This window comes from Microtus ochrogaster, chromosome 7, assembly GCF_000317375.1.
Source record: "Microtus ochrogaster isolate Prairie Vole_2 chromosome 7, MicOch1.0, whole genome shotgun sequence".
NCBI lineage: Eukaryota > Metazoa > Chordata > Mammalia > Rodentia > Cricetidae > Microtus > Microtus ochrogaster.
This window is the reverse complement of record NC_022014.1, coordinates 39,559,445-39,572,774: the sequence shown is the minus strand read 5'-3', so window position 1 is coordinate 39,572,774 and position 13,330 is coordinate 39,559,445. Positions and strand designations below refer to the sequence as shown.

At 53.9% G+C, this 13,330-nt stretch overlaps 1 protein-coding gene across 1 annotated transcript in view; it reads right to left on the bottom strand.

The window, feature by feature from the left end:
* The window catches only part of Obscn (obscurin, cytoskeletal calmodulin and titin-interacting RhoGEF), a 134,205-nt gene that overhangs the window by 68,372 nt on the left and 52,503 nt on the right, over window positions 1-13,330 (bottom strand). Inside the window, exons 28-43 of the mRNA XM_026780105.1 lie at window positions 13,115-13,268; window positions 12,300-12,461; window positions 12,114-12,218; window positions 11,478-11,744; window positions 10,984-11,253; window positions 10,243-10,509; window positions 9,880-10,146; window positions 9,527-9,793; window positions 8,015-8,287; window positions 7,092-7,358; window positions 6,676-6,942; window positions 3,261-3,533; window positions 2,538-2,804; window positions 1,096-1,362; window positions 738-1,001; window positions 185-448 (exon numbers count right to left, since the gene is read on the bottom strand). Of these exons, the coding sequence (XP_026635906.1) occupies window positions 185-448; window positions 738-1,001; window positions 1,096-1,362; window positions 2,538-2,804; window positions 3,261-3,533; window positions 6,676-6,942; window positions 7,092-7,358; window positions 8,015-8,287; window positions 9,527-9,793; window positions 9,880-10,146; window positions 10,243-10,509; window positions 10,984-11,253; window positions 11,478-11,744; window positions 12,114-12,218; window positions 12,300-12,461; window positions 13,115-13,268 (3,901 nt within the window). The remainder of the gene's footprint in view (window positions 1-184; window positions 449-737; window positions 1,002-1,095; window positions 1,363-2,537; window positions 2,805-3,260; window positions 3,534-6,675; window positions 6,943-7,091; window positions 7,359-8,014; window positions 8,288-9,526; window positions 9,794-9,879; window positions 10,147-10,242; window positions 10,510-10,983; window positions 11,254-11,477; window positions 11,745-12,113; window positions 12,219-12,299; window positions 12,462-13,114; window positions 13,269-13,330) is intronic.

The window sequence follows — 13,330 nt, the reverse complement described above, 5'->3', positions numbered from 1 at the left end:
ACCTGATTCTCCATTGTTTTCTGGCATCTAAAGTAGGTCCTATACAACAAGCATGATAAATATCAGCTAACAGGATGAAGATGAGACATAGAAGACCAGGGGAGGTGGGTAGGAGAAAATGCTCAGGCACAGAGCCGACCATGCACACAGGGCACCTGCACACAGGAACACACACGGTCTTTACCCCTGATGGTCAGTGTGGCTGAGGTCCTCTCCTGCCCACATATGCACAAGTACTCCCCAGCATCTTCCACAGCCAGGCTGCGGATCTGCAGCTCGCACACAGCCCCATCCTGCTTCAGGCTGTATCTGTCCCCATCTCTCAGGGTCTCCACTCCCTTCCTCCACTCCACAGGGGCAGCCTTGCTCAGCTCACACTGCAGTGTGGCCGTGCCCCCTTCTGTGGCTTCCTTGCTTCTGAGTCTTCCAATGAAGTGGGCAGGCAGAGCTAGAACAGTAAGACAGACGGGAACATCAGATAGAGTGTTGTGGGATAGAACATGACATAGGACAGAATGGGGAACAAGACAGAATACAGCAGAGCAATGGGACAGAACCCTCCAGGGCTCAAGAGCGGGAAGCCAGCTGCGCATACTAGTATTTCCTGGCTCATATAAAGACTCAGAGAGGAGGGTGGGATTCACGGTGGGATGAACAGAAGGTGCACAAACATAAGGAGAAAGCACTGGGGGAGTTGGAGCACCACTGACCCACATGACCCCATGTGTGGTCCTTACCCTTGACAGCCAGCGTGGCTGAAGTCCTCTCCTGTCCACACACGCACATGTATTCCCCTGCATCTGCCACAACCAGGTTACAAATCTGCAATTCACACACAGCCCCATCCTGTTTCAGGCTGTACTTGTCCCCATTCCTCAGGGTCTCTGTCCCCTTCCTCCATTCCACGGGGGCCTCTTTGGTCAGCTCACACCGTAGTGTGGCCATGGTCCCTTCTGTGGCCTCCTTGTTTCTCAGTCTTCCTACGAACTGGGCAGATGTGGCTGCAGCAGGTACAGATAGATACAAAAGACCGCATGAGTCACTGCAGTGAGTTTCCCACTGGAGCCTGAGCACAGGACAGCCAGCTGCACTTACGCTTCACTGTGAGTGTGGCTGAAGTTGTCTGGTCCCCAAAGGAGCAGGAATACTGCCCACTGTCCTGGGGCTGCAGGTCTCGGATGACCAGCTCCAGCACAGCACCGTCTTGGCGCAGGCTGTACTTGCTGCTGGACTTCAGAATGTCTTCTCCATGACGCCACTCCACAGGCGCAGCCACGGACGACAGCACGCAGCGCAGTGTGGCAGCCCTGCCCTCTGGTACCTCCACATCCTTCAGGGACTCCCTGAAGTGCACTGGTAGAGCTGTGAACAGGCAGACTCAGTTAAGCCTCCTGGAGGAGAACCCCACCCGAGGTCCAGAATCGGCTCTAAGACGTGGAACAATTCAGATAGTGGATGCCAGTGGCAAGACCCCAAAGACCTCCTGGAAAGATGGGTCTGAAGTTTTATAAATGGAAAGGTGGGTATGGAACAGATTAAAGGCAATTATTACAGTCAGAAATGTATCCCCTGAAAATTTAGATGTTGAAGCTCTAAGTTGGGAATCTCGGAATGTGACTGTTGGACAGTGTGGACTTCAAAGAGATAAAACCGAACAAGGTTGTTAGAATGGACTCCTATTTCATCAGACTAGTGTGCTTAACTAGAACACCAGCAGAGAGGAACGAGCGCCTGGAGTTACAAAGAAGGTGGCATCTGAGAGCCAAGGAGACAGACCCCAGAAGGCCAGTCAACCTTGATTTCCTACTTCCGGCCTACTCAGCAGGTAGACAAGAGACTCCTACTGTGCAAGCTGACATCTGTTACTGCTAGCCTAGGGCAGCCCAGACAGAGGCAAGCCACAGGGCAGGAAGAGGGACTCCAGAGGGGTCCACCAAAGCCAAGTCAGGAATGGGCCCCAAGCAGGGGTCAGGAGGCCAAAAGAGAGTGGGAGACCCTGAGACAAAAGGAAGTGAAGTTCCCCACATAACAGGCAGAGGCAAAGGAAAGGTGGTGCAGGAGGAATTGTCTGTATTCTGTCAATCAGGGTTTAAATAAACACTGATAGGCCAGTAGCTAGGCAGAAAGTATAGGTGGGACAACCAGACAGGAAAAGGAGGCAGGGCAATGAGAACAGGAGTTTTCTGGGAAGAAGGAAGCTCTTTCTGCAGTCCTGTCCAGACACCAAAGAAGCAGGATGTGACCTGCCCTGCTTTAAAAGGTACTGAGCCATGTGGCTAACATAGATAAGAATAATGGGCTATATAAGTTATAAGAGTTAATACGAAGCCTGAGCTCATGGACCAATCAGTTTATCACTAATGTAGACTCTCTGTGTCATTTCTTTGGGACCTAATGACTATGGGAACCGGGCAGGACAGAAACCCCAACAAGCAGACCTCATGCGACAGAAAGGAACCAGAATCTGCTCCGGGGACTCCCTGTCTCCTGTGGACATATTTCTATTCTTATCCCAAACATGGACACCTGACACTCACCATGAATCCTGACAATGGAGCTGCTGGTGGCTCCAGCAAGCTCACACTTGTATCGCCCACCATCTTGGATGGTGGTACCAGTGATGACCAGCTGGGCCCGACAGCCTTCATAGCTCAGTTGGCATCGTGCAGATGGCTTCAGTGTCCTCCCATCTTTGGTCCAGTGCACAGAGCTTTCCAGAGAGGTGGTTTCACAAACAAGAGTCAGGACCTCGCCTTCTGTGACTGTGACATCTGTGAGTGGTTTAGAGAAGACGCTCGGCTTCTCTGGGGGATAGAGAAAAGACAAAGGTGCTTAGGACTGCGATTCCTCTATGAGAGGACTAGCACGGTAGATCATACAAGGCCTGGACCCGTATCTGTCTGTTGCCCTAAAGCAGGAGCCAGACAGAAAGGCAGGCTCTGTGTAGCTCCCATCCTGGAGGAAGACAGCACACATCACATCACCCACAAATACTGAATTCAGAAATTAATTCTGAAAGGACACAACTCAGTCTTCTGAACCAAGTCCTAGGAGATGGGAGGTGCTCCCCCATGTCATTCGCTACCCCCCTAGGATGAGAGACCCCTTGCCATTGACAGCTAATCTTGCCTCTCCATCCGCCCCGGGACCACACTGGGCACCAGGCAGAGCTTGGGAAGAGCTGTCATCTGCCCCTCTTCAAGGCTTCTCTAGGCCATGTAGTGTCCCCATCATGGATGGCCCTTAGACACAAAACCCACCAGTCACCCGCAGGGCAGCTGAGGTCCGCTGGTCACCCGCCTCGAAGTAGACAGTGCCTGAGTCCTTGAGTGCCAGCTGCCGTAGGGTGAGCACGTGGTAGCCTCCAGGCTGGACAGTGATCTCGTTCAGTTCATTGCTGTGCAAGGGGGTCTTATCCAGGAACCAGTGCACGGGGCTGTAGTCGGCAGGGGAGATGCGGCAGCAGAACTTGGCAGAGGAGCCTTCCTGGACGGTAGCGTCCTCCAGGTCCTCAGTAATGCGTACTTTCTGACCTGCCAGGCAAGGGTCACCTCAGAGCTCCTGCAGCCCAGGGCCAGGCTTGGCTAAGTGCCAAGAGAAACAGCTTCGCCCAAGACCCTGGGTGGGACCATAAGCAAGTGATCTACTTTTTACCTCAATGAAACTGGGAAGCAGATCTGAGCCAAGGAGTCCTTTGTAGGTCACCCTCTGAACCCCAAACCTATATCCCCCTCTGAAGCCCTCTTGCTAAGATGGTGGAGGGCCCACAGCCAGCTGAAGCTCATGTAATCTCTCCTGCCCTTCATACGGAACTGGGCTTGCCAACAAATAGACTACCCACTCCCCAAACCGCTTACACCAGCAGTGCTCACCACAGCACGGCACAAGTCATACCGCAGGCAATCTCATATCGACAGATGAACGGTGGGTGAGAAAAGGTGGTGGTTCCCCAACCCCCACTCTGCTGCAGAGAGTCAACCGACTCCAGCCTTCCTCCTCCCTCTCTGTCTGGTCCCTTCCATTCTCCTCTCTGCTTCCACGAGATGGGGTTTTCAGCATCCACAAGCATAAAGAATTTGTGGTATTTGACTCCCTGTGCCTGGCTTACTTCACCTACATTTTAAAGACCTCGAGGGAAAGCATAAAGTTTCACAACATACAGAAATGGTAACTACTCAAGCACAGAAATGCCCAGCAGCCTGATCAGATCCCTACACGCTGCCAACACACATCCAATGATCACACTGTGTCTCACAGACTTGTACACCTCTTTCAGTACAATTCCAAGATTCTACATCAGATGGCTCACCACCACCTGGAACTCTAGGTCCTCAGGTACACATGAACACACTCAGATCCGGACACACAGGGGAGAGAATATGTACACTCCTAGAAATATTCCATTGTTGAATTAAAAAGGGTAGCACTGCTGCTGGTGGTGGCTCATGCTTTTAATCCTAGCACTTGGGAGGCAGAGGCAGGTGAGGTTCGAAGTTCTCTATGAGTTCGAAGCCAACCTGGTCTACAGAGAGAGTTACAGGACACACAGGGCTACACAGAGAAACCCTGTCTCAAAGAAGACAAAGAAGGAGAAGAATAGGGGTAGATAGACATGGATCCTACATACACACGATTGCACCCACACACACCTTGGAAGTAGGGCTCCTCTTGAAAGACCCTGATACTGGATGGCACTGAGAGAAAGGGCCCTTCTCTGATCAGTAGGCTGTCACACAGAGAATGGCTCTACTCTACCCACAGGCATCTGTGTGGTTTACACTTAAGGTCTACATTTACTGATTTTCTTTTTTGAGGCAGGGTCTCATGGACCCCAGGCTAGCCCTGAACTTGCTGTGATCTTGAACTTCTGCTCCTCCTACTTCTACCTCCCATTGTCTTGATGGAGAATTGGTCTGGAATCCCCCACAGATATCAAAATCTGAGGGCACACAAGTCTCACATTTAAAGAATGATGAAATGTCTGCACTCTGCATACATCTGCTGATACACTTTTAATAGCTGGTTTTTAATAGCCAATGCAATAGAAGTACCGGTGCAGTTTTACATCGTACTGTTTAGGGAGCAGTGACAAGCAAAAAAGTCTGTGTTCATCACAGCCATATTTTTCCCAGTTGTGTGTGCAGCGTGCATGTGTGTGCATGCATGTTTGCATGTACAGAAGCACATATGCATGCATGTGCACACCCGTGTAGAGGCTCCAGGCTGATGTCAGGAAACTTCCTACTAGCTCTCCCATCTAATTCAATGAGGCAGGGTCTGTCTCTCAGTCAATCCAGAGCTCACTTATATGGCTAGTCTTGATACCTAGACTACCTGAGATCTACCGTCTCCACCTTCCCAAGCACCTGCATTTCCATGGGCTCTGGGGAATCCAAACTCAAGTTCAAGAGCTTGCACAGCGAATGCCTTAACAACTGGGACATCTACCTAGCCACACAATTCCTTTTTTTTTTATTAACAGGAGGCTAGATCTGAAGATGCAGAACCCGCAAATATAGAGGGTAAACTTTGTTACTTCTAATTATCAATGGAGAGGGTTCTCACCACACGAGAAACACTATTCCCTGAAGGCAGACTTCAGGATGAGTTCCCTAAATGCCAACCTGGACTCCACGCTAGGATCACAGAGCCAGGTGAGGGCTGCGGCCAGGAGGGCCAGGGTCATCTCTGTTCCGACACCATGGCACACCCCTCCTAACCAGGCTGGTCACCACTGCCCTTCTCTACACACCCGAGAGGCCAACCGCTCACGCTGCACCGTGGAGGGGAACTGGCGCTTCATAAGTGAGAACAAACGGAAGAAGCAAAGAGCAAACAAACAGCAACAAACTGTACTGTAAGTTCTGCAGAGAGAATTCTTGTCAACCCTGGGAAAACCCTGCCTGGCATCCACAACACTTTCTCGTGGCCCCGAGAGATCCCCTCTTGTTCCACATGCACCCCGTGCTTCATACGCACAGACTGTATCAAAGTTTGTCTTTGACTTTCTTGAGCTCTGAAGCAACTCCGAAGAGGTGACCTGGACAGACAACTGCCCAGCAGGGACACCCCCACCAACCACAGACACCAGCTCCTGCCCCGTGTCTGCAGGAACCCTGAGATCTGTACCCAAGCAGCTCATGCCCACCTGTCTATGGCTCCTTGCTCTGGAATGCACCCTGGGCTTTCATTTCGATGCCATGCCTTCCCAGCAGGACGACTGTTCTTTAATAACATTGTCTCTAGCCTTTCTAAACCGACACTATCAATATTGGTCAGTTCTCTACTGAGAACACAAGAGGCTCCTTAGTTGCCAACAAATACGGTAAGCTGTCCCTCTACAATAACTGACACTCCAAGTGTGTAAGCACACACAGAAGACATACCCTGGAACTCAGCACAGGCCTGGATGCTGTAAGAACACACAGAAAGTGTCCACTGTGTAAATGAAGGCAGTTCATTAGCTCCTTCACAGAAGGTCACACTAGGAAAGCCTGAGATGCCCAGGTAATCTGCCCTACCCTTAGACATGGAGAAACTGAGGCTCAGCTGGTCCAGAACAAGCATAGGCCTGATGACTAACTACTTCTGAGCCTCCAGAGTCCACTTCAGATCAAGAAGACCAGAGCAGCCATGAAGGAACCAAAAGCAGCATGCAAGTTAGGGCTGCCTCACCATGGACGAGGAGCCGGGCCTGGGTCCGGGCTTGACCAATGTCACAGGTGTAGGTGTCACTGTCTGTCCTCTCCAGGGCATTGATGGTGAGCTTCAGGGTCAAGCCATCCTGGCTGGGGACATGCTTCCCTGAGGCACGCAGCTCCAGGAGGCCCTTGCGCCATGTCACGACAGATGCTGGGTGCTCTGTCTTGCATGCGAACACGGCTGTGCCCTTCTCTTCCACCTGCAGGTCAGCCAGCTCCTCCGTGAAACGGTTTGCCTTTTCTGGGTAAGGGACAAAACAGGCAGGGATGAGGGGCTCTGTCCCCCCACAACCTGAGCACACAGGCTGACCTGAGGTGGTACCTCCACTGAGGTCCCGGGGGCGGCCACAGGCTATGCCACAGGGGAGGCTGACAGGGTCGTGTGCTTACCTCCCACAAGGAGCCTGGCGGTACTTTTGGAAGCCTCTGTCTCACAGGTGTACTCCCCAGAATCCTTGAGTGAGGCCTCGCGGACAACCAGCACAGCCCGCATGCCTTCGCTGAGCAGGTCGTACTTCTGGCTCTTTCGGATGGCCTTTCCATCCTTCAGCCAACGCACAGAGGTGCCCGCCCTGGACAGCTCACAGCTCAGCGTCGCGTGTTCTCCGAGCGTTGCCCGCTGGTCCTCCAAGGGCTTTGTAATCTCCACTGGCCTCTCTGAAATAAGTAGAGCTGGTTCCCATGAGGCACACCCTTGGCCGCAGAACTAGCCTTGACCTAAGGCACATCGCGACTGCAATAACCTCTTAGAAACGGCCTCAGCCAGGGTCAGGATACGAATAGGCAGACACTTGGGAACATGCATTCTCGAGAGATCAAAGTCACAAAACCTACAGCCTTTGACTCCTGGGACCTTAGACCACTAGAGGCTCAAGACTTAGAAGTTCTGGAAGCCCCCAAAGCCCCCACTGTGACAGTGAGACCTAGAAAGCGTGGGCTATACAGGAAGCTCGTTCAAGGCTCATACAAGGGTATGGCCACAGTTTGGCTGGTTCCTGTGCAGATCCAGCCATGAACACCAGCTCCAAGACACCATAGGCTTCTTCCCTGTCTCTCTGACCTCAATTTAAGGGTCAGACTGGCTGAGTAAGCTACACGCACTGAGGGCAGTCAGCCCATGGATGAGAGACTAGAATCTCAGCTCACTCTAGAAATTCAAAGATGTTCAGGCAGGGCTATGACTCCCTTCAGTAATCAAAATTCCCCCAGCACTATATTGGGTCCCCACCATGACAGGTAGACAGTCCCTAGAGGCATCCCAACAGTGCCCCAGTCCACGGTATCCGGCCCCTGGCCCTAGCCACAGCACCCACCTCTGACGATGAGCGAGGCCTTGGATGTGAGGCCCATCACCGAGAAGACCACCTCCCCTGCATCACTGAGAGCAGCATCTTTGACCGTCAGAGTGTATTTGCGGCCCTGGCGAGTGGTCCGAAAGTGGCCAGAACTACCCACTGTCTTCCCGCCGACGGTCCACACTGCTAGGTCACTCTCGCTCTCATGCGACAGGATGCACTCAAAGCTGCAGCTCTCCCCCTCCAGCACCTCCACTGTCTTTAGCCTCTTGGTGATGCCCACGTGCAGATCTGTGGGATATAAGAAACAGGTCAGCCCACGGATGTCAACCTCAGGGAACAGTAGTCCCCTAGCTCCACACCTGACAACAAAGAGTACCATCACAAAACTGGCACCAAAATCCTAGCTTCAAGCTGGCATGGCCTAGTGTTTGCGTGATTGACACCTGTGAGTTGTCAATCAAGGTGGTTGAGAGAAGGAGGCTCCTCCACGCTTCTAACCATCTTGTAACGCCAGGGAGGAGGGACAGGGACCCCATAAATGACCCCTTCCAGAGAGAGCAAGTCTTGTCCTATGAAAACCTCACTGTGCTCCCTTCCCATAAGGCCATCCCAGAGCCCCAGAGAGATCATGAATGAACAGGCTGCCAACCTGTCTCCTCCGAGCCAGGATGCCGGACCTGAGCCAGAGCCAGGTGGGGCCAGGCTGAGAGAGATGTGCTCAAAGGGACCTACCTCTTTGAAATAACAGGGCTGAGTGGGGCAGCACCTATGAACCTATGGCCTTTCTGGGGCTCTGTAAAGAACAGGAACATAGATGGCCTGAAGGCCTGTTCACCTGCAGGACAGGACATCCGCCCTTGGCCTGGGAGCCCTTTACAGTTTGTCTCCTGGTCACACCTGTTAGTGTCTCACACATGCCTGGCTGATTTCCTCCCAATCCCAGCACATGGTACAGAGCAAATGCCAGAGACCTGAATGGATCCACACCAGCTCCCTGTGAGGCTCCGTAGACAATTGTTCCTTAGCCCATCTGCCTGCCCCTGGACCTCAAAGGGCTACATTAAGCCCTATGTGCTACAGACAATGTCTTTGGTGCCTCCTGGATACACAGAAGAGCCTTACGGGCTTGAAAAGCAGCCTAGAGATTCTGGATGGAAGAAGGCTTAGCACCCTGTGGTGGTTTGAAAGAAAATGGTCCCCAAAGGGAGTGGCACTATTGGGAGATGTGGTCTTGTTGGAGGAAGTGTGTCACTGTGATCTCATATATGCTCAAGCTATGCCCAGTACACAGCTGCTTCTACTACCTGTGGCTCAAGATGAAGAACTCTCAGCAACCTCTCCAGAACCAGGTCTGCCTACACACCACCATGTCCCGCCATGAAGATAATGGACTAAACCCCTGAAACTGCAAGCCAGTCCCAATTAAATGTTTGCTTTTATAAGAGTTGCCGTGGTCATGGTTTCTCTCCACAGCAACAGAAACCCTAACTAAGATAGCCATCCTGCATTACAATCCCAGCCACTCACCATGCACACTGACCCTGGACTGGGTCTCCGCACTGCCCACGTGGCAGGTGTACAGTCCAGCATCCTCATGGCTCAGGTCATGTACCGTAAGGCCCCGAGAGCCTGCCTTGTGTAGGAAGTCATACTTGTCACTGGGACCCAGCTCCACGCCATCTTTGCGCCAGATCACACGTGCCTCAGGGTCTGAGACCTCGCAGTGCAGGGCCAGCGTGCCACGCTCTTCTACAGATACGTCATCCAGTGCTTTCAGGAACACCACCGGCTTGGCTAGAGGAACGACATGGCCGGTGAGGGGAACCTGTGCCTGCCCGGGGGGGGGGGGGACACCCCACAGACTCCACAGGACTCCTCACCTCTGACCACTAGCTGGGCAGAAACTGACACCTTGGGGGAGGTGGCACACACGGTGCCTGCGTCGGCCTGACGGACACACTTCAGCACCAGCGTGTGGAGACAGCCCTCGTGGTTGATCTCGTGGAAGCTGTCGTTGTACAGGGGAATCCCATTGAGTGACCATTCGATGTCCTCGTCCTTATGGGACAGCTCACACGAGAAGCAGGCCCGGCCTTCCTCCGTGGCTTCAACATCCTTCAGAGGCTGAGTCACCTTCACCTCCCGAGCTACAAGGCACCCACCATCACCTCAGCACTGTGCTCTCAGCCACCCCCCGCCCTGGCGTGGGGTCCACCACCCTCCCCTCCTTCCCAGCTCTCTACCTTCCACAGTAACCTCGGCACTGCTCTGGGCATTACCCGCCTGGCACCGATAGAGCCCAGCATCCGCTGGAGTGAGCCGGAGTATACGCAGCTCGGCCATCTGGCCCTCCAGCACCATCTTGAACTTTTCGGACGGGGCCAGAGGCGTGTCCCCCTTATACCACTGCACAGCCTTGGGGGCCGGCCTGAAGTCACAAGACAGGACTACCGACTGCAGCTCACGCCCTGCTTTGGGTTCCAGTGGCCGTGCCAATACCATGGGAATGTCTGGAGAGAACAACGCAAAGGAAGGGCTGGGAGCTGCAAGTATCCAGACCGCCCTGCCTAGCCTAGGCGCTAACCTGTTTGCAAGCACAGCCCCTACAATGTGCCTGGTCACCTCCCTTGGGAGTGTGCAGCACAAGCCCCTCACTGCCCACACACCCCATGCTGCCCTGCCCCAAAGCCCTGCCGTGCCTGAGTACCTATATCCCACTTTTCAGGCCTCTGACCATATCCCCACTCCCAAAGTCAACTCCTACTAACCACCCATGTACGACCCAGGACCCGTGTTCTGCTCCACATGCTGTCAATCCACTGAGTAGTGTCCACCCACAGCCTTGAGCCCAAGCCTGATTGCTTCAGCCCAGGCCACCTGTGCTTGGCCACTGTTCCTTTGTCTTTCCCCAAGCCATGACCCACCCACGGCCATAGACTAAGACCACCCCCATCTCCGAGCTGCGCTCCAGACAGTATGCTAACCTGAGACAAGCAGCTGGGCCGAGGAGCGGGACTTGCCGATGGTAAAGTGCACAGGCCCAGTCATGGTGGAACAGGTCTTGTGCAGCGTCAGCCGGTGCACCGTGCCGTCTTGCTCCAGGCCCACGTTGCCCCCCGCCTGGAGGACAGTCTTACCAAGGAGCCACTTGGGTGGCCTCACGGAAGGGATGGAGGTCTCGCATTCAAACCAGGCTGGGGCGGGCTCCATAACGGTCACGTCCTGCAGGCCTCGCACAATGGTGATGGATTGCTCTGTGGATGAGGAGCTGGTCATCAGCGAAACTCAGCCAGAGGGACCAGTCTCCCCGTCCTACAAGCTGTCTGTCCCTTCTTATCTCTCTCTACCACGTGGCTAAACATCCTTCCCCATCTGTCTGAGATGGCATGGCAGCCTCCAGAATCCCCAGGGAAAGCCACAGAAACCGCAAATCCTCTCCCCGAAACCCAGGAGGACCGTCCACCCCTTCATCCCATACCTTCCACAAAGAACTGGGCACTGGTCTTGACATCACCGGCATCACAGGTGTAGGTATCTTCGTCCTCAGGCTGCACGTCATTGATGACCAGCTTACGGTAAAGGCCGTCACTGACCAACTCATACTTGGGCCCAGACTGCAGCTCAACTCTGCCCTTAAACCATCGCACCTGGGCACTGGCCCGGGACACCTGGCACTCAAGCACACCACGGTGTTTTTCCATGGCAATCTTGTCCCTCAGTGGGCGCAGGAGGGTCACAGGCAGCTCTGTGGGCACAGTTAAGTGAGGTCAGGATGGTGACCTGGATGGATGTTTTTGCCTTGGCAACCTGCTAGGAGCCAAGAAACTGACTTCTGCTTCAAACCAGCTGCCCACGCCTTCCACCTGGGCCAGCAGGTGGCCAAGTCAAGCGTCCCACTCAGAATCTGCTGGGTACAACTGACCACCAGCAAAGTGGAGCTTGGTGTCTTTGCACCTCCTCTTCCCACTGAGGAGACCATACTCTCCCCTCTCCGTGAGTCACTGCTTCCTTGTCTGGAAGGGGTCCTAAGGCACCCCAGGCCTGTGGGAGGCCAGCTGTCTGTGAGGCCCAGCTTGCCATGTCCAGTCCCTGTCCTCCCCTGAGCCCTCCTCACCTTTGACTCGGAGGTGGGCTCTTGATTCTGCATTTTCAGCTACAAATTTGATCTCCCCTGCATCTTCAGCCAGTACCCTTCGGAAGATAAGAGTGTACGTCCTCCCTGGAGACAAAGGACACTCCGTATTACTGAGAGAGAAGCACAGCCTGGGAAACCCACCCTGCTGCTCTGCAGGCCTCTGACCTTCCTGCCGGATGCGCACGTTGTCACTGGGCCGTAGCTTGCTGGATTCTCGGAACCATAGGCCAGGAACCTCATCATGGGACACCTCACAGGAGAAGGTGGCACCCTCTTTCTCCATCACCTCCACATCCTCCAGTGGCTTCGTAATCTGAACACTGCGGCCTAGGGGAAGGGAGAGAGGGTTGTTGTGGAGGTTTGAACAAGACTGGCCCCCCTAGGCTCTTATATGTGAATGCTTAGGGCCTGGCACTAGGAGGTATGGCCTTTTTGGGGTGGGTGTGGCCTAGTTGGGGTAGGTGTGGCCTTGTTGGGGTAGGTGTGGCCTTGTTGGGGTAATGTGGCCTTGTTGGGGTAGGCGTGGCCTTGTTGGGGTAGGTGTGGCCTGGTTGGGGTAGGTGTGGTCTTGTTGGAGGAAGTGTGTCACTGGGGGTGGACTTTGGGGTTTCAAATGCTGATTTGAAACCAGGCCCAGTGTCTCTCTCTTCCCACCGCCTGTGGATCGGGATGTAAAACTCTTAAGCTACCTCTTCAGCACCATGTCTGTGCCCTACCATGCCTTTCATCATGACGATGAACTAAACCTCTGAACTATAAGCCAGCCCTAATTAAATGCTTTCTTTTATAAGAGTTGCCATGGTCATGGGGTCTCTTCAGGGTGATAGAACACTGACTGAGACAGCTGGCGTGCCTGGAAGCATAGGCCACTCCCAGCAAAGCTACCAGTTTGCCATCAGGCTGTGGGGAGCAGAGATACCAGAGATACCAGCGCTACTCATACCTACCAACCTTCCCTGTCCCCCCTGACCAGAGCTTACCCTGCACCTTCAGAGAGGCCGACGTCTGAGCATCAAGAGCGTCACACACATAGACACCCTGGTCCCCGATCTCACACCGGTAAATAACGAGACTCCTGCAGGCTCCCTGGGCCACTATGCCCACAGTCTTGCCTGCCCGCAGCTCCACACCATCCTGTGGGGCAGAGAGGACTGGTCAGGCCCTAGAGTGTCTCCGTAGAAGGGGTTCACCTCCCG